This window comes from Chlorocebus sabaeus, chromosome 11 (assembly GCF_047675955.1).
Source record: "Chlorocebus sabaeus isolate Y175 chromosome 11, mChlSab1.0.hap1, whole genome shotgun sequence".
NCBI classification, from domain to species: Eukaryota; Metazoa; Chordata; class Mammalia; order Primates; family Cercopithecidae; genus Chlorocebus; species Chlorocebus sabaeus.
In genome coordinates, this window is record NC_132914.1 from 49,436,651 (window position 1) to 49,456,079 (window position 19,429).

At 40.5% G+C, this 19,429-nt stretch overlaps 1 protein-coding gene across 8 annotated transcripts in view; it reads left to right on the plus strand.

Annotated features, from left to right (window-relative positions):
- Positions 1-19,429, plus strand: part of SCN8A (sodium voltage-gated channel alpha subunit 8) — a 215,280-nt gene that overhangs the window by 152,939 nt on the left and 42,912 nt on the right. For all 8 annotated transcript variants that reach the window (XM_073020751.1, XM_073020752.1, XM_073020754.1 and 5 more), the window contains exons 14-17: positions 1,321-1,559; positions 12,495-12,668; positions 15,637-15,993; positions 18,818-19,288. In XM_073020751.1, coding sequence (XP_072876852.1) covers positions 1,321-1,559; positions 12,495-12,668; positions 15,637-15,993; positions 18,818-19,288 — 1,241 coding nt within the window. The remainder of the gene's footprint in view (positions 1-1,320; positions 1,560-12,494; positions 12,669-15,636; positions 15,994-18,817; positions 19,289-19,429) is intronic.

Consider the following 19,429-nt stretch of genomic DNA (forward strand, 5'->3'; position numbering starts at 1 on the left):
GCCAGTTGAGTGTCTGTCTTTGATATCTGATCATTCTTTTGAATCTTTGCTTTGGAAATGACCTTTGAGATCATCTAGTCCAGTGATTTTTCAGTCTGTGTGTATCAGAGTCCTGGGATTCTAGGGGAGTGCCTCAGGAGAGGAAGAAGTCTATCTGAGTGGGCTCCTGCTTCATCTAAGGCAATTCCTGGTTTATTTTATGTATTGGGGATTATGTGAGATCTTGTTTGAAAATAACACGTTCTGTTTCTAAAAGAGACAAGAGAAGATAAGACAAAGGAGAGAAAGAAAAAGGGAAAAAGATGAGGACCCAGGGAGGGAAAGAGGAAGAAGCTGTAGAAAGAGAAAAGCAAAGGATGAGAGCAGGAAAGGGCAAAGGCGCAAGAAAGGAGACAGGAAAGACAGAACAAGGAAGGAAGGGTGAAAAGGGGAGAGGAATGTGACTTGTATTTCTAACTTGACTATGAGCTGTAAACTTGTTGAGGGTGGAGACAGTAACTTGTACTTCTTATGAGAACATAGCAGATGTGTTTTACATGGTGGCTTGGTTGCTGATGCTGGTTCTGCTGATGAAGATAATAATAATAGCAAACATTTTCATGGCACTTTCTATCTGCCAGGGTATTCTGGGGCACTTTGTATATATTTTAGCTCTTTAATTCTCACAGCAAATCAAAGTAACTTGTTCAAGGTCCCACAGTTAGCAAGTGTCTGAGCTAGTATTTGAGCTCAAATATGTCTGGCTTGAGTTCATACTTTTTGATGACTTCTCTGACAATAATTGAATAATACAGTGTATAATAGAATACCTACCATTTATTGAGGACTTACCCTGTGCCAGATACTGTGGTGACTGCTTTACACTAACATCTCATTTAATCTTTAGTCAAACTCACATAAAAATGAGGTTACAGGACTCATTCACTCCTGTAACCTGTAAAGTAGATGCCTTGTTTTACAGCTGAAGCAGCTGAGCAGAGAAGTCAGTTACCTTGCCTGGTATCACACAACTTGTAAGCATTCAAGCCAGTTGAGGCCAGGGAGTCAGACCTGAGAGGCCAAGCTCTTGACCTCTGTGCTCTACTCCCATAACTGATGGGTTGAGTTTCATTTATAACTAGATCTTTATTAACAGAGAGGTGACTTGTATGGATCATGCCTCCTCTCTACCTTAGAGAGAAGGAAAATCCTTAGGAATGTCAGCACTCAGACCACCTTGATTCCATATTAATAACAGTGATAATGGCTGAGAGTGACTAGTGTGTCCCCCTGGTTTTCTCGCTGTGATTGAGGGGCCATCTTTGTTCTTACTTACTGTAGAACTGGAAGAGTCTCAGAGAAAGTGCCCGCCATGCTGGTATAAATTTGCCAACACTTTCCTGATCTGGGAGTGCCACCCCTACTGGATAAAACTGAAAGAGATTGTGAACTTGATAGTTATGGACCCTTTTGTGGATTTAGCCATCACCATCTGCATCGTCCTGAATACACTGTTTATGGCAATGGAGCACCATCCTATGACGCCACAATTTGAACATGTCTTGGCTGTAGGAAATCTGGTAAGATGGAACACTGTCTCCTGATACTAGGATTGGAATGTGTTTTGCCTATAGGACTTCTTTTTCTGGTACTGAAAGCTGGAGTTTCTTTGAAGAGAAAGTAATAGTTAATTGGAAGACAAATGCTTCCACATATGCCGGGACACTAGCTGCTTTTCTGCTCACTGTTGTGATCCCTTTCCTCTTTCTGCAGAACTTTGAAGACGTCATTTAGGAGCTATTGGCAGAAAACCAATGTTGGTGACAGAATGGGAGGCCTGGTATAGTGGGTTGGTTTCAGCAGCCTGAGCCAAGTACTTCTGGATTTTTTCCTCATTCTGTTTCTCACACTGATTCCTGCATTGCTCCAGCAAATCAGTTCCCCTTTCACCTTAAGTAGCAACTACCACAAAATAGGGGAGCTCTTGTAGTACACTACATATAACTGTGGATTTGCCTGCTCTGTCAGGCCTTAATTATGTAAATGGGTACTATTTATGGGAAAGTTTTCACTCAAGGATGGTTTCCACCTCCAATCCAACTTCTAGGCCATTATCCAGTTTCTGCCATTAGTTGATCTTTGCCAAATTTATTTTAGTATTACCTTAAATTATGTATTTAATTTATTATATAAAGATAAGTATGTCTTTTTAAAAAACTGTATTACAAAGTGTATATTCTGAAATCAAGTAGTTGTGATTTGAGAATTATGTGTTTTCTTTACTACAAAAATCAGGAGTTAATTGAATTTTGATAGACAGTAAAGAAGTAGTGAGAAAGAATCCCCTAGGTCACCTGGGCCCCCTAATTCCTTAGGTGTTAACCACAGGCATGTCCAAATCTGGCTGTTACTGTTTATTAATAATTTGAGCGTGATTTCTGCCCAGTTTTTCTTGTGCGTGCTCTCTCTGTCTCCCTCTCTCACACACACACACCACACACTTTTGACCTTAAGTCCTATTACTGTACTATTAGAGCACTACAATATCATTTTCATTTCTTATTCTGAAAACATATGGCAAAGAGATCCTTTGTAGCCCATTGTATTCCCTGGTATACATCCAAGATGATTCTGTGGTCTTTCCAGTCTCCATGTCTGTGGTTAGTGACATGCTCCAGCCTCTCTGCTATGATGTAAACCCTTGTGTGCAGTCCAATGGAATGCCTGTAGTCTTGAAATGGGACACTCCCACAGACTGTCCAGGAAGTCTCTTGACTGGCTCTGAAAGGTGCCTGTCGGTGGGCACATGCTGTGATTGGCTAATATAGTACCTAGGCCATCAAGCAGAATTTTCAGCCTGTCAACAATATCATATAGATATAAGCTTTATTTTAGTAGCCAAGAGTTAAATAATGAGAAATATGTCTTGATAATTTTTATTGTTTGGTGTTGGTGGTTCTGTTTTCCCTGTAGAGCTTTGTTTTTCTCAAAATCTTTACTTTTCCTTGCTTTTTACAGAACCAGTCTTTGATTTTCAAGGGATTTTGAGAGGTTTTTTTACCTACCCCCACTAGAACTCCAGTCAGACCAGGCTAGCAAATAATGTTATTTTTCCTTTAATGAAAATTTAGAGATTTAGGATGACCCCTAAATTAGAATTGTAAGTATTCAGAAGACTGCTCAGAACCATCAGTAAAGAAAGAGGAAATAAGAGAAGGTTGACAGCTAATATTCAGGAACTCCATGAGACAAGCCAACCCAGAACCAAGTTCTAAAATAAGAAAGCTCTTAGGTGGCAAGAGTTTTCAAACGGCAAGTAAATGTACAATTAGCAGAGGGGAGGGAGGGTAGTATATGGTCTAGCATACTTTGTACTAGATGTGAGGGTAAAAGGAAAGAAACCAAGACTGGTGCCTAGATGTGGGGGTTGAATAACTGAGGGAAAAGTGGAATGACTGCAAAGGAACTGGCTTGATGTGTAAAATCAAGAGTTCTGTTTTGGACATGTTAAGTGTCTATTCACTGAGTGGAGATGCCAAATAAGGAAGTTGGGTACGTGCTGGACCTCATGAGTGTTTTCTGGACAATACCAGAAACTCAAAGATATACCTTGCTGCCAATCAACAGGAGCGCGGAGATTGGCAGAAAGAATACAGAATTAGAAATCAGAAGATTTGGGTTTTGGTTCCTATTAGATATTGTACAACCTTAAATAAGTCTTTGATTTCTGTCCAGAAATGTTGCGCATCTGTAAAGTTAGGATAATACCATGCCATCATTGGTTGGGAAGATAAAATGAGAACCTATACAGAAGTCTTTGGGATAGCTAAAAGTACCTTATAAATCTTAGGAACTTATAAATCTTAGGAACTGTGTTAGTATAATTCAATAGGAGAATTTTCAGAGATTTGGAGATTTAGGTAGAGCCTTTGACTGAATCTGAGAGTAAGAGGATGGAAAAAAAATGAGACTGAGTTGTGAAATGAAGTATGACCTTGTCCTGTGGTTGGAATGTGAGGCTTTTCCTATAGCCCTGATTGTGAGTTAAGTTGTCTTTGTCTGTAGACATACAGAAAGATGTTTTTAAAGAAAGATGAGAACAGTCTTCTGCAAATTGAAGATCCCTGCCTCTTCTACCCTCCCCAAAAGAGAAAATAATAATAGGAAGAACCTTAGAGATAATTCAATCCAATCCGCATGTTTTATAGAGGAAGTTGAAGCCCAGGGAAGCTGTGTGACTTATACAGCCTTTGTGTTATACAGTAGATAAATGTAATGATTCTTTTCCTGCCTTTTTTGCAACTAACTGAATACAATAATAAGTTTATCAGGTGACTTTTTAAACATTCTGAATCTTACAGGGAAATTTCAAGTACAGTACAAAAAACTTTTTTTTTTTTTTACAATGAAAGCCTTGTCACGTAGCCTTATCACCCCCAAATACTTAAATAGTATGTGTTTTTTATACACGAGTACATTCTCCTACATAACCATAGTATAATTGTCAAAACCAGGAAATTAACACTGATACATTACAACCATCTAATTCTCAGGCCCTATTCAAGTTTTGCCAGTGATCCCAGTGGCATCCTCTATAACAAAAGGATGCAGTTTTAGGATTACCCCATTACATGTAGCTATCTTATCTCTCTAATTTTCTTCAGCCTGGAGGAGTTCCTCCATCTTTCCTTGACTTTCATGTCTTGACATTTTGAAGAATACAGGCCATTTGTTATGTAGAATTCCCTCAATGTGGGCTTGTCGATGCTTCCTTATGATTAGACACAGGTTCTGCATTTTGGTAGGAGTATCAGATAAGTGAGGCTATCTTCTTCACGTTGTATCTACCAGTTGGCACACAGCTTCCATTTGTCCCACTACTGGTGGTATGCATTTAATCACTTGATTAAGGAGGTGTCTGCCAGGCTTTTCATCTGTAAAGTTACGCTTTTTCCATTTACAGTAAGTCCCCACTTAACATCCTCTGTAGGTTCTAGATTCTTGGAAACTGTGACTTTAAGCTAAATGATATACTGTATAACAAAACCAGTTTTACCATAGGCCAGTTGATATAAACAAGAGTTAAGTTCCTGTGGCATGTAGCACATCCTGTGGCTTAAAGTTGCTGTTTTCAAGAACCTATTGAGGACATTAAGTGAGGACTTACTGTATACTTAATAGGTATTTGTGAGGAAGATCGTTTGAAGTGATTTAAATTTCCTGTTCATTCAGATTTTGATTTCTTCCTTTATTTATATCTGTATGGATTAATGGTTTTCTCTTTTATCTGAGCTATAATCCATTTGATGTTTAGACTTACTCTGATGTGGCCAGTGGGAGTCCCTTCAAGCTGGCTTCTGATCCCTTTGACATGTCTTCATCACTTCCTGGCTTTCTGGTACCACAAGGTATTCCAGGATACTTTTGTGTTTTTCCTGCCCCGGGGCTGGAATCAGCCATCTCTCAAGAAGTCCTGAGTCTTTTAGTGAAAAAATGGCATTTACAAGTAGAGATCTAGGCTGAGTGTCAGCTGAGGCAGGAGGATTGCTTAAAGTTTGAGACCAGCCTTAGCAACACAGTGAGACCCCATCTCTAAAACAAAATAGGAAAAAAAAAAATAAGGAAGAGGTAACGATCTGAGATCTAGGTATGCATATTGCTATGGGAGCAGCATGCACACCCTCTTAGGACAGGACGAGCTGTTTATATTGAGCTGGCCATGGATATTGAAAACCATGAGTTGATCCTGTCACTTCCAATTCTAATCCAGCACTGCAAGATTCTTTGTAGTTTTCTCCCTTTCTGTATTTGTAACTCCTCCAACAATAAGAAACCTCATTGCCACTATCTTTGGTGTACTTATTTGATCAAAAAGCCACTGTTACCTCTTACAGCATGGGTACCCTCCTCACCCTGTAGAGACTGTGGGTTACCCCCACCCCTTCAGCACCGAGCCGTGTCCTCCGTGTGGACACCTCCTCACACTTCTCAGCTTGGAACCCACACCAGTCCAACTCACACATGATTTTCCCCACCCTGCTCGGCCCCTGTTGCCTCACAGTAGGCCTTCGCCTGCATGGACATCCTTCTCACCCCACACCAGGCTTTCCCCTGAGACAGAAGCTCTGTTTATCCTGCACAGACTTTAACACCACCCACCAGGCCACCCCTCCTCACCCTGCTCAGACTGCCACCTGTCTATGTGAACACTCTTGGAAGTTCTCACCTGGTTCAATGGCTTTATCCCAAACTAGGCAACACCCTCCTCACCCTGATGAGCTCCACACCCTCACTGTCCACCTCCCTGTTTAGACACTTGCCTCACCCCACTCAGTATCTGACACCCTACATCAGACCTTCCCCTACGTGAGTCCTTCCTCCATTCACCTGGCTCTGGCACCCCTTGTGAGTCTTCCCCTGCGGGGAGTCCCTCCTCAGCCCACTCCGGGATCTTGTCCTGGAGATGCTGTCTTTACCTTGCTTAAGCTCTGACTCTCTCTGCCAAGTCCCCCTCCCCCTCAAGTGTGGACGTCCCCCGTCCCACTTGGGCCTCAACACCTGTGTGGGGTAGCCACTCCTCATACCACTTCCAACTGCCCATCCTGGACTGTCGCCCAAAGCGGATGCCTCTCCTTGGCCCACAGGCTCTGACAGTCCATGCCAGGCTGCTCCCCTGCATGGATCTCCTCGCTCCCCTCCATGTCTGACTCTCTTTGCTGGGCCGGGGGGCTTCCTGGGGCTCCAGCACTAGGCGTCAGCCTCCCTCTACCTGCATGCCCACCTACAGTCTTCAGGACTGAGTGGTTCAGAGGGAGGGGGATGGAAAGAAGAGCTAGGGCTTAATCTAACATGTAAGTTTAAGTTCTCAGATTCTAAGCAAAAGAAAAAAAGCAAAAGTTATTTTCCTCCTTCACCAAACATAAATGAATGTTATCATTTCTTAATTATAGGTTACCTAGATTTTCAGCTAAAAGGAATTCTTTTCAGATTTTAATTTTTCTTTCATCTGTGCTTCTGTAGCCCCATATGGATACTTCTTTTTGAATACTTATCACATGATTTTTAGTTATTGTTCTGTCCCCTCCTGGTTGGGTAACCAACCACCTTAATTTGCAGAGGCCTGAGGAAGCCCTTGGAGTTTTAAAACTGGACAGTCCTTGTCTACAGGTACGAGTTGATTACCCTAACTGGAGATGCAGGATGCAGGATTTTCAGTGTGAAAAGTGGCAAACCAGGATGAGTTACTTACATTCTGGTGACTGAGTTCCTAAGGAACCATTATTTTTCATGGTCACTTTTTTTTTTTTTTCATGTCTCCATTGCGGTACACATAGAATTTTTAATCAAATTGAATTTGACTAACTTTGGGCAAGGATCTACTACAGAACAGGCGCTGACAAGCGCTTTTCCGAGCATAAAGAGAGGAACATGCCAGAGGCTCATCACTTTCAAATAAGCCTAAATTTTATCTGCATAAGCAATTAGGGCTGAAGGAGGTGTGTGACTTCTCCCCAGACCCTTCCCAAACCCCATAGTGACTGCCGAGTGAAATATACCCCAGTCTTATACCCCTATATAGGCTTTACTTGGTGACCTGGCTTTACAAGTTATCAGGCCTATGACCACAGGCTTGTCCAAACTAGACTAGGCATGGCTCATGCCTGTCATCCCAGCTCTTTGAGAGGCCAAGGCGAGAGGATAACTTGAGCCTAGAATTTCTTTTTCTTTTTTTTTTTTTTTTTTTTTTTTTTTTTGAGACAGAGTCTCGCTCTGTCACCCAGGCTGGAGTGCAGTGGCGTGATCTCAGCTCACTGCAACCTCTGCCTCCTGGGTTCATGCCATTCTCCTGCCTCAGCCTCCTGAGTAGCTGGGACTACAGGCGCCCGCCACCACACCCAGCTAATTTTTTTGTATTTTTAGTAGAGACGGGGTTTCACCGTGTTAGCCAGGATGGTCTCAATCTCCTGACCTCGTGATCTGCCCTCCTCGGCCTCCCAAAGTGCTGGGATTACAGGCGTGAGCCGTTGTACCTGGCCAAGCCTAGAATTTCAAAGCTGCAGTGAGCTGTGATCATGTCACTACACTCCAGCCTGGGCGACAGAGCAAGACTCTATCTCAAAAAAACAAAACACAACAAAACCCCAACTAGAAAGATACGATGACTGTGAATTCAGAGTATTTTGTAGAGAATAGAGAACCATTGTTTTATAGAATATTCTGAGGAGATCAGGACTCCTTTATACTCTTAAATAAAAGTGCTATGTCTATTGATATTTATCATATTTGAAATTAAAACTGAGAACATTTCTAAACATTCATTTTGTAGTTAAAGAATTACAATAATATAGGTAGGTAAGTCCCAGCTACTTGGGAGGCTGAGGCAGGAGCATAGCTTGAGGCCAGGAATTTGATGCCGAAGTCCTCCAGGAATACAGGCTATGAATAGCCATTGCTCTCTAGCCTGGGCAACGTAGTGAGACCCCATCTCTACAAAAATAAAAAAATTAACCAGACATGCAGCTCATCTCTGTAATCCCAGCTACTCAGGATGCTTAAATGGGAGGATCACTTGAGCTCAAGAATTCAAGACTATCCTGGACAGCATAGCAAGACCCCATATGTAAAATAAATAAATGTATAAATAAATAAATATCACAATAATACACCCATTACACATGAACATAAATAACATATTGGTGGGGGGAAACTATATTTTCTAAGAAAAACTGGAAGAATGGTATCGTTCAACATTTTGTAAATCTCTTTCATGTCTGTCTTGTTTATTTTTTGAGGCAGAGTCTCACTCTGTCGCCCAGGCTGGAGTGCAGTAGCACAATCTCGGCTCAGTGCAACCTCCGCCTCCCGGGTTCAAGCGATTCTTCTGCCTCAGCCTCCCGAATAGCTGGGATTATAGTTGCCCGCCACCATGCCTGGCTAATTTTTGTGTTTTTAGTAGAAACGGTGTTTCACCATGTTGGCCAGGCTGGTCTCGAACTCCTGACCTCAAGTGATCCACCCACCTGGGCATTCCAAAGTGCTGGGATTGTAGGCGTGAGCCACTGTGCCCGGCCTCATGTCTGGTTTAATAGAAGATAGTTAGATTCTCTTTTTCTGCTTCTACATTCAGTCTGTTGTGATATGTTATTTTAGCTAAAGTATAGGAAGAAAAGCTTGCCTCACACAAATAAGTACAGTAGTCCTCTCTTATCCAAGGGAGTTACATTCCAAGGCCCCCAGTGGATGCCTGAAACCTCAGATAGTACCAAGCCATACACACACACACACATATACACATATATGTATGTATGTATGTATATGTGTGGGTGTATATATATGTGTGTGTGTGTGTATATATATGTGTGTGTGTGTATGTATATAGCCACGTACCACATAACAACATTTTGGTCAATGACAGACTGCATGTCTGACAGTGATACCGTAAGATTATAATGGAACATATATAAAAACTTGTTATATGCCATTTGATATTGGCCTTGCAGGTCAAGTAGGGGAAATGATTGATGTTAAGTAAAGGTGCTGGGACATTTGGTTTTCCATATTAAAAATATACATATATAAATGAAAATATATATATAAGATCTAGGTTTGTGTAAATACATTCTGTAATGTTCACACAATGACTAAATTGCCAACAACACATTTCTCAGAACATATCCCTGTCATTAAGCAATGCATGACCATACTGTGTTTTGTGAATCTGATAACCAAGATGGCTGCTAAGTGGCTAAAGGGCAAGTAGTTTATACAGCATGGATACACTGGACAAAGGGATAATTCACGTCCTGGGAGGGATAGAGCAGGATAGCTCAAGAGTTCATCATGCTACACAGAACAGCATGCAATTTAAAATTTATGAGTTGTTTTTCTAGAATTTTTTATTTAATATTTTTGGACTATAGTTGATGGTAGGTAACTGCAACTGCAGAAAGCAAAACCGCAGATGGGGGGTACTTCTGAAGTTGGAAAAGAGAGGACCATGTGCCTCCTGAGAGGGTCTTAGGGACTCTAAGGATCCTCAACTACCCTTTGAGAACTGCTGCATAGGAACATAAATTCTAAAGTGAATATTTGATGACATTCAGGAGAACAACACTATTGCATTTGGGGATTAAGTTTTAATACATGAACTTTGGGGGACACATTCAAGCCATAGCAGACACTTATATATAATTACTGATACACTGCATGTAATTCTTCCCTTTCTCCTCTTTGAGAAGCATATCACAGTGCAAACAAGAGCATCATAGGATAACCTTAAATCTGCTCTTCTCAATTTTTAAAAAAGCAATTCCTTCACATAGCTAATAGTTACAGATGTATTTTGACACACACCCAACTGATGGCAACACACCATATGTTGAAGCAACATGGTGACTGACCTCTGTCACAGAGAATTCCTGATACCTGGGGTCATTCATCCTGGTGATAGGCAACACCACATGACTGTTTCATTGTTGATTTCCCTTAGGAACCAGAGTTCCCACAGTATAGATATCCCAGGGTCAATCAGCCAGTGCTTGTTCATGAGTACTTCCTGTGTGTTTACCAGGAACCAGTGGGATAACAAATCAAGTCTCTGCTTAGTGTGTGTTAGGCAGGCTAGCATTTCTACTTGGAGAAACCTCCAGTGAGTTTACACAACGGGTGAAATGTATGTCAGGATTGGATGAGCAGTCTCTGCTTTCCCTGAACTCACTCAGAGGGATGTTGCATCTATAGATGCTTAACTTGTACTATGAACTTTGATTTTACTTAACTGGATCTCTTTGTGGAATTTTTGTTTCAATTTGAGACTGTTGCATCTTCAATTTAGAAACATGAGGAACTACAGAAAAGCATATGAATACCAAAAACCTATAGTCCACTTATCCATTTTGATGTATTTCAGTCATCATTCTGTTTTTTTATTGCTGTTCATTAATTCAGTATATTTCCAAACAGCATCTATAATCTTAAGTATTTTTTACTATTTTTAATTTTGTCCTCGGACTGTATCTTCAGTTTTCCTTAAACTGTTTGATATGGAAACTTGGTAAACAAGTAGTTACAAGTACTAATATATTATGACAGTTTTAAATCTCTTGTAAAAATAAGTCCTCTCCTCTAAAAACATAATATTCAGTAAGAGTCTGATGTTATATGGTTAGCCTAGAATGAAGGTATTGGTTTTGTCAAAACTGGCGTTCATGGGATTTGACTTTCATCCTGCATATCACCTCCTGAGGCCTGCAGGATACAGAAGGCATCAGAAAGTGCAGGCACTCTGTCAGCAGAAAAATGGGAGACAGGTAACATAGGGAAGATGTCATTTTTGCACACAATAAGCTATAGTCTAAAACATTTATTATATCATTGATTATCATATTGAAAAAAATCAAAAGGAAGCACCAAAGTCTCCAACAATAGGAACATTCTTTGAGGATGTATTTACCCAATAGAATTTTATTCATTATTTGTTGATTTATTATTTATTTATTTGATAGGGCTTGTTCTGTCACCTGGGCTGGAGTGTGGTGGCACGATCCACTGCACTCCAGGCTGGCTCACTGCAACCTCTGCCTCCCAAGCTCAAGTGATTCTCTCACCTCAGCCTCCTGAGTCCCTGGTACCACAGGCACACACCACCACGCCCAACTAATTTTTGTATCTTTTGTAGAGATGGGTTTTCACCATATTGCCCAGGCTGGTCTCAAACTCCTGGACTCACGCTACCTGCCTGCCTCGACCACCAGAAATTTTGGGATTATACAGGAGTGAGCCATCATGCCCAGCCGCCAGTAGAACTTTATACAGGCAATAAGAGTGAGAGTTGGGAGAACTGTGTAGCAACATGGATAGACTTACGATCAGTGAAAACTCAGACCCAAGATATTATGTATTCTATGATTTTCCAACTCTGTCAAAATCCATGTGTATTTGAAAAAAAAAAAAAACCAGAAAGAGAATACATAAAAATGATAGTTGTATGCAAGGTGGTGAGATTATAGATATTATTTCCTGTATTTTGCACATTTTGGCAATGTTGTATGCTTTTACACCTTGCAGCAAATGTCTAGGTTTGGTAAGACATATAATGTCAAATTAGCATTAATACTTTAGTTTTCTAATCTAATTGTAACACAAGTGATTTTTTTAAGCAAACATCACAAGTATTATATACATTCAAATGACTGCTAACCCTTTGAAAGGAGTCGCCTTGTGTAGTATTGCCATTGCTTAGCATATTTTCTCAACTGCACTCTTGAACAGTGTAAATTGAGTGGTTCTGGCAACAAAGATGGGAACTTTGGGGCTGCGGACTTCATTCAAGAGGAAAATAAGATTTTCCTGCATCAGGTGGGGTGCTCATGAGACATCCAGGTATTGATATCTTCAGATGCAGAATTTAACTAAGGTTAACTCTTGAGTTTCTTGGACATGTTGTATTTAAAAATAATGATAAAATCATTCTCTTTCTACTGTTTCTTTTTCTTACCCCCGCATCCCCCATTTAGGTTTTCACTGGAATTTTCACAGCGGAAATGTTTCTAAAGCTCATAGCCATGGATCCCTACTATTATTTCCAAGAAGGTTGGAACATTTTTGACGGATTTATTGTCTCCCTCAGTTTAATGGAACTGAGTCTAGCAGACGTGGAGGGGCTTTCAGTGCTGCGATCTTTCCGATTGGTATTCTATATTTCTCCAATTTCTTTTAACATTTCCTATCTTGCAGCTACCAGAAAGAGTTCTGCATAAATTAATTTGATGATTTAAAAACATATATTTGCTGTATTTTACTCCCAATTCCAGTTATTTGGCTCAGCTACTCAAATACTGAAAACTTTCCTAAAATACCTGATATAGAAGTTAGTTGTTAAAAATCAAGAAGCAAACAGAAATCAATTTTAAGAAGCTCTTTAGAAAATGCTGCTTAATCTAAGAGATGTCTAAGATAATAAGTGAAAAATAAGACCCAAGACACTAGATGAAAATGAACTCTCCCAAAGCCCAATGTGAGGCCTAATTTGGGTTTGCTAGTGAATCTATTTTTTTAATCTGAACATCTCCTTGAAATGGCAAGAATTTCTCCTTGTTCAAAGATTACTTTCTTCATTTCTTCTATCATGGTGGCCCTTCCAAAAACTGATAATAAAATAATGTTTTTTAATACAGATGGTCCCCAACTTATGATGGCTTAACTTAAAATTTTTCAGCTTTACATTCTGCAAAAAAGCAATACACGTTCAGTAGAATCCATACTTTGAGTACCGATACAACCATCCCATTTTTCACTTTCAGTATAGTATTCAATAAATGACATGAGATATTCTATAATTTATTATAAAATGGGCTTTGTGTTAGATGATTTTGGCCAACTGTAGGCTAATGTAAGCTTTCAGAACATGTTTAAGGCAGACTAGGCTAAGATGTGATGTTCAGTAGGTTACGTATATTAAATGCATTTTTTACTTACAGCAGTTTCAACTTACAATGGGTTTATTGGGACATAACCCCATCATAAGTCAAGGAACATCTGTATTATATTGAAATTAGTTGTTGAACATTGGCTTTACTTTCCCTATCATTAGCTAAAAAGGAGTTTGTATTAATGTATTTGAAGAAGTTAGTGTTTAAGTTACTACAATGACTCTGAAAGAATAGTTAATAGTATCTTCAAGACAGCTACCCATAAACATAAGCGTAAGTGATATCCTGATTAACTCCTCTGAGAAACTGAGTTACCATGGGGGCATCCCACTCAGACAAAGGCCACTGCTGCTTCCTTGGCATTCGAATTGGCTTGGGTTTTTCACTCCCTGTTGGGAAAATAAGCACTTGCAACTGAGAATATTTAAGGTTTCTTCACTGAAATATTCAGCAGTTCTAAGAAAGAGAATTGGAAAAAGTGAAACTATTTGTAAAACAGAGATTTCACTCAGTCCAAGTTACAAATAACTGCCAAATTTCTGAAACCTCTGTTTACTACTCTTTGTTTAGAATCCAGTCCACAGTGGACTTTTTTGAGAATAGTTATTATCTAGGTGACAACAGAAAGGATTGAGAGTAGCCTTAGAACTTGCATTCTTAAATTAAAAGCCACTCGGTAAAAACAACATGAGTGGCCCAGATGTATGCATGTAGGGTAACACCTGGTAAATCTTGAACTCTCTGATAAGACAACTTTTCAATTAAAAAAAAAAAAAAAAGTTCAAATTGTGCAATTGCCTTCTACCAAAATTCCTATTACATTCTATGTTAGTTATTTGTTAGTTTATGACATCTAATGATGATCTCATAATTATAATTTTATTGGCCACACTGCCATAGCCTTTATGTATTCTAATTCTCAGGCTGGGCCAGGTGCGGTGGCTCACACCTGTAATCCCAGCACTTTAGGAGGCCAAGGCAGGTGCATCACTTGAGGTCAGGAGTTTGAGACCAACCTGGCCAACATGGTAAAACCCCATCTCTACTAAAAATACAAAAATTAACTGGGCGTGGTGGTGCATGCCTGTAATCCCAGCTACTTGGGAGGCTGAGGCAGGAGAATCACTTGAACCCAGGAGGTGGAGGTTGTAGTGAGCCGAGATCATGCCACTGCACACCAGCCTGGGTGACAGAGTGAGACTCTGTCTCAAAAATAAATAAAAAATAATAGGCTTTTAGCCAAGATCTTGTAATTATTTATTACAGAATATAGATATTTCATGATTGACAGGTACTAAAATTTCTGTCCTTTGAATAACAGTATAGGCTCTTTTCTTTCCTTTTTTTTTTTTTTAGACGTAGTCTCATTCTGCTGCCCAGGTTGAAGTGCAGTGGCATGATCTCGCCTCACCTCCACCTCCACCTCCCAGGTTCAAGCGATTCTCATGCCTCAGCCTCCCGCATAGCTGGGATTACAGGCCTGCACCACCACATCTGGCTATTTTTGTATTTTTGATTAGAGACGGCATTTCACCATGTTGGCCAGGCTGGTCTCAAACTCCTGGCCTCAAGTGATCCACCTACCTCAGCCTCCCAAATGCTAGGATTACAGGCGTGAGCCACTGCACCCGGCCAGTATAGGCTCTTTTCATAAGATGACTGATGTTTGTGGAACTGCCCCTGTTTGAGAGTTGTGCTTTTCCTCCAAGTTATTCCAAGCATATCACAATGGTTTTTTTTTAATCAACCATTGATTATTTATTGGCAAGAAAATAGATATTTAGAATTTTTTAATGTTTGCTTTTTTGAGGAGACAGATTTTTTTTTAACTGTCTGTCCCATACTAGTCTTTTGGTTTCCTACAAATCACATTTTCTTTCACTTGTCCTGTGAGAAGTGAAGGAAAGATCAGTAGGAAAGAGATATGTTCATGTGTGGGTTTTCAAAAAGCAGATTGACTCAGATCTAAAGTAAAGGAATAAGGCAGTATTCCTGGTTTCTAGTTACAGATTTTTCAACTACTCTGAAATTAATTAGTTTTCTCTTATTTGTGTCTTAGTTTCTCCCCATTTAGTCTGAGACACTCTTAGAAAGTCCTGGGAATTTTCCAAGGGTGCTCAATATATTTAATCTGATCTTACTAATTTTATGTTTTTATTTTAGCCACGTGGTAAGAAAATTGATTGATTATCATTTATTTTTTTGTTTGGGTTTTTTTTTTCCTTAGCTCCGAGTCTTCAAATTGGCCAAATCCTGGCCCACCCTGAACATGCTAATCAAGATTATTGGAAATTCAGTGGGCGCCCTGGGCAACCTGACACTGGTGCTGGCCATTATTGTCTTCATCTTTGCCGTGGTGGGGATGCAACTCTTTGGAAAAAGCTACAAAGAGTGTGTCTGCAAGATCAACCAGGACTGTGAACTCCCTCGCTGGCACATGCATGACTTTTTCCATTCCTTCCTCATTGTCTTTCGAGTGTTGTGCGGGGAGTGGATTGAGACCATGTGGGACTGCATGGAAGTGGCAGGCCAGGCCATGTGCCTCATTGTATTTATGATGGTCATGGTGATTGGCAACTTGGTGGTTAGTACTAATTTGTAGATATTTTTGTTCTACACCTTGAATACTCTACCCTTGGCCCAGAAGCCCAAGTCCTTCTACTGCTTAGTCCTCCTACTGCCTGTCATGTTTGTTGATTTTTATTCTTTCTTGGCCCAGAAACCCTAAGGTACCAATGAAGGAGAGGAGACAGATACTTACAGAGTGCCTACTTAGTCATGACCCCCACCCACAGCTTGTCAACCCTTTTCATAGAGTTAGGAAAGCAAACTCAGCAAAATTAAGTGACTTTCCCAAATAAATATAGGGCTTATATTTGAACCTAGACTTCAACTGGTCTGTGCCCTTTCACCTACAGAAGCCTTCTTGTTTCTTAACCACAATTTCTCATCTTTGGCGCTATTGACATCTTGGGCTGGGTGATTCTTTGTTGTGGACTGTCCTGTGCATTGTAGGATTTAGCAGCATCCCTCCTGGCATCTACCCACTAGATGCCAGTAGCATCCTCAGAGCTGTGACAACCAAAAATGTCTCCAGACACTGCCAGATGTCCCCGGGGGGCAAAATTGCCCTCCATTGAGAGCAACCGCTCTAAACTGTCTTAGAGTTTAATTTATATAAATGACAAATCACTTTATTGCTTTACTTTGTCCACCTGCTCTCTTCTACCTCTGTCTTTAGAAGAGTCACCAACAGATCTTAACACCTTGTTTCTTAAAGTGTGATCTGGGGACTAGAAGCAACAAGATCACTTGAGAGTGTGTTAGAAATGCAGAATTCTAGGCCCCAAATCAGAACTACTGAATCAGAATCTGCATTTTTAACAAGATCCTTGTGTGAGTCATATGTACACTAAAGTTTGAGAAAGAACCAGCTTACAGATCAGGGCCCCAATCCCGCCTGCAAGTGTAGGGCAAAGAGGACTGGAAGAAGACAAGCTTATCTATCCCTTGCACGCTCATCCACATTAGTTCTCTTCCTTTTTCTGCCATAGAGAAGCATGACAGTAAAAGACTCCTACTCACCAGCCTCCGAACCAGCTACAGCTATTCTGTTCTTCGATTTGACCTGCAAAAAAATAGCTACTGTAATGTTTAATTCCTCCTGTTCTCCATTCCCAGCCACCTTTCCCTCAGTCCTAATCCCTCTAGTCTTCTCACTACTTCAGTGACTATAACAATGGCTTCCTGGTATGTAGCATGATCAACATTTCCAAGCCCTGACTTTGTCACCCTTTCTTCATTCTCCTGTTCTTAGTTGTCTCAAAGACATCCCCCCATGGCTGTCTCCAGATACCTGAGCACTTGACAAAAATCAGCTGTTACCACTACCCCCTGATGACACTTTTCAGGTTCCCCTTTGCTTAGTAGTCCCTCTGCCCATCTAGTTTCTAGGAACCTATAACGTTGGAGTATTTTCTGTCTCTTTTCTCTCCATTCCAAGCAAATATCTTATGTGTCTTAAATGCATCTTTCTTCATAGTATTTTTGTGGGTATCTTTCTTCATAGAATCTAAGATCTGCCCCTTCCTTTGCATTTTTATAATTCGTTCAGTACTTTCTATGAAAGTGTAGTCTCAAGACCTCCTGCATCATCATTACACAAGTTTCACTCACAAAGAAAGGCCAGATCCCAGCCTCTACACCAAATCTACTGAATCCAAATCTCTTTAGAGAGTAGGCTAAGGAAATATTTTTAACAAACATCCACACCCCTCACTCCCTGAGATTCTAATGCATGCTAAGATTTGGGATTTCTGTAGCCTGATCCAGACCCTTATCAATTCATGCATGTAACAGCCTCCTAACTTCTGCCCTTCCCCTCTGTATGTAGTTAGTCTGAATGACTTTTTCAAATCTCTGTCATCATCTGTGACTCCTTTACTCAAGAACCAGTAGTGGATCTAATTAAATAAAACTCAGATCCTTCATCCTGGCCTTCAAAGGCCCCTCCAACTCACCCCCATTTTACCAACCATATTCCTTTTTAACTCTACAAATGGTGCAGATCATCTGAATACTTATAGTTCATTTATTGTTTCCACCCTCCCACTCTGCACATGGCTGTTATCTCCTCCTAAAATGTATGCCTTACTCTTCTTCCCAAGTATGACAAAGTAAGGACCAAGTATAAATCAAGAAATGAGCACCTCTCCCACTCCTAAAAAGTAAGTCTTAATAAAAATAAATTAATTAATCTTAATGTTCAATGTAGTAAAATAGGAGATGAAAACAAAAATAAATAAAGCTTGTATCTGATGGCTTGACCTTTGGCTATGCAGAAGAACATAAAAGTCACCATCACTGTCTTGCTAAAGCGATTAAACGTTAGGAAAACAAAATTTGTTCTTAAAATACAATGACATGAAGTGTATTTCAGTCCTACCTTCTTGATTTTGTTGTGGATGGCACTTCAAGCCTAATTTTTTTTTTCTGACGTGGGTCCTCTAAGAACTCTGCTCATGAATACGTGGCATCTACGCACTTTGCGACCCTCCCCAAGAATGTATATTCACCTTTTTATTTTGGGGAAATTTCCTTCCAAAATGGATACAGTCTTCGTTTTTTCTAATTATAAGAGAAGTAGTATATTTTGGGGTACATATTTATGTATGTAAAAACTATAAAAGACCCAAGAAAAGAGGTGCTAAACTCCTTGTATTACAACCAAAACCAAACACATTCCCACCCGGTAACATGAGTATTTAAAATACTACGTGGGCCAAACAGAACACAACAGAGCCTCTTTGAGTGTGTCATGTGAAGTCCGTTGGCTTCCAGTTTGCAACCCTGAGTATGGTGGATAACTTTTCTACATTTGTTCTTTTTTTCCAATGCTACTGGCATAGGTGCTGAACCTGTTTCTGGCCTTGCTCCTGAGCTCCTTCAGTGCAGACAACCTGGCTGCCACAGATGATGATGGGGAAATGAACAACCTCCAGATCTCAGTGATCCGTATCAAGAAGGGTGTGGCCTGGACCAAACTAAAGGTGCATGCCTTCATGCAGGCCCACTTTAAGCAGCGTGAGGCCGATGAGGTGAAGCCTCTGGATGAGTTGTATGAAAAGAAGGCCAACTGCATCGCCAATCACACTGGTGCAGACATCCACCGGAATGGCGACTTCCAGAAGAATGGGAATGGCACAACCAGTGGCATTGGCAGCAGCGTGGAGAAGTACATCATTGATGAAGACCATATGTCCTTCATCAACAACCCCAACTTGACTGTGCGGGTACCCATTGCTGTGGGGGAGTCTGACTTTGAGAACCTCAACACAGAGGATGTTAGCAGCGAATCGGATCCTGAAGGCAGCAAAGATGTAAGGTCCCAGCCTAGAAACAGCCTTGATCCTGTGTGAGAACAAACAGGGTGCTGTCAGCCTTGGGGATTGTTTCAGCTATGGGCTTGGTAGAGAGATTCTGGAATAACCAGCTTACGTGGAGAACTAATTCCACCCTCC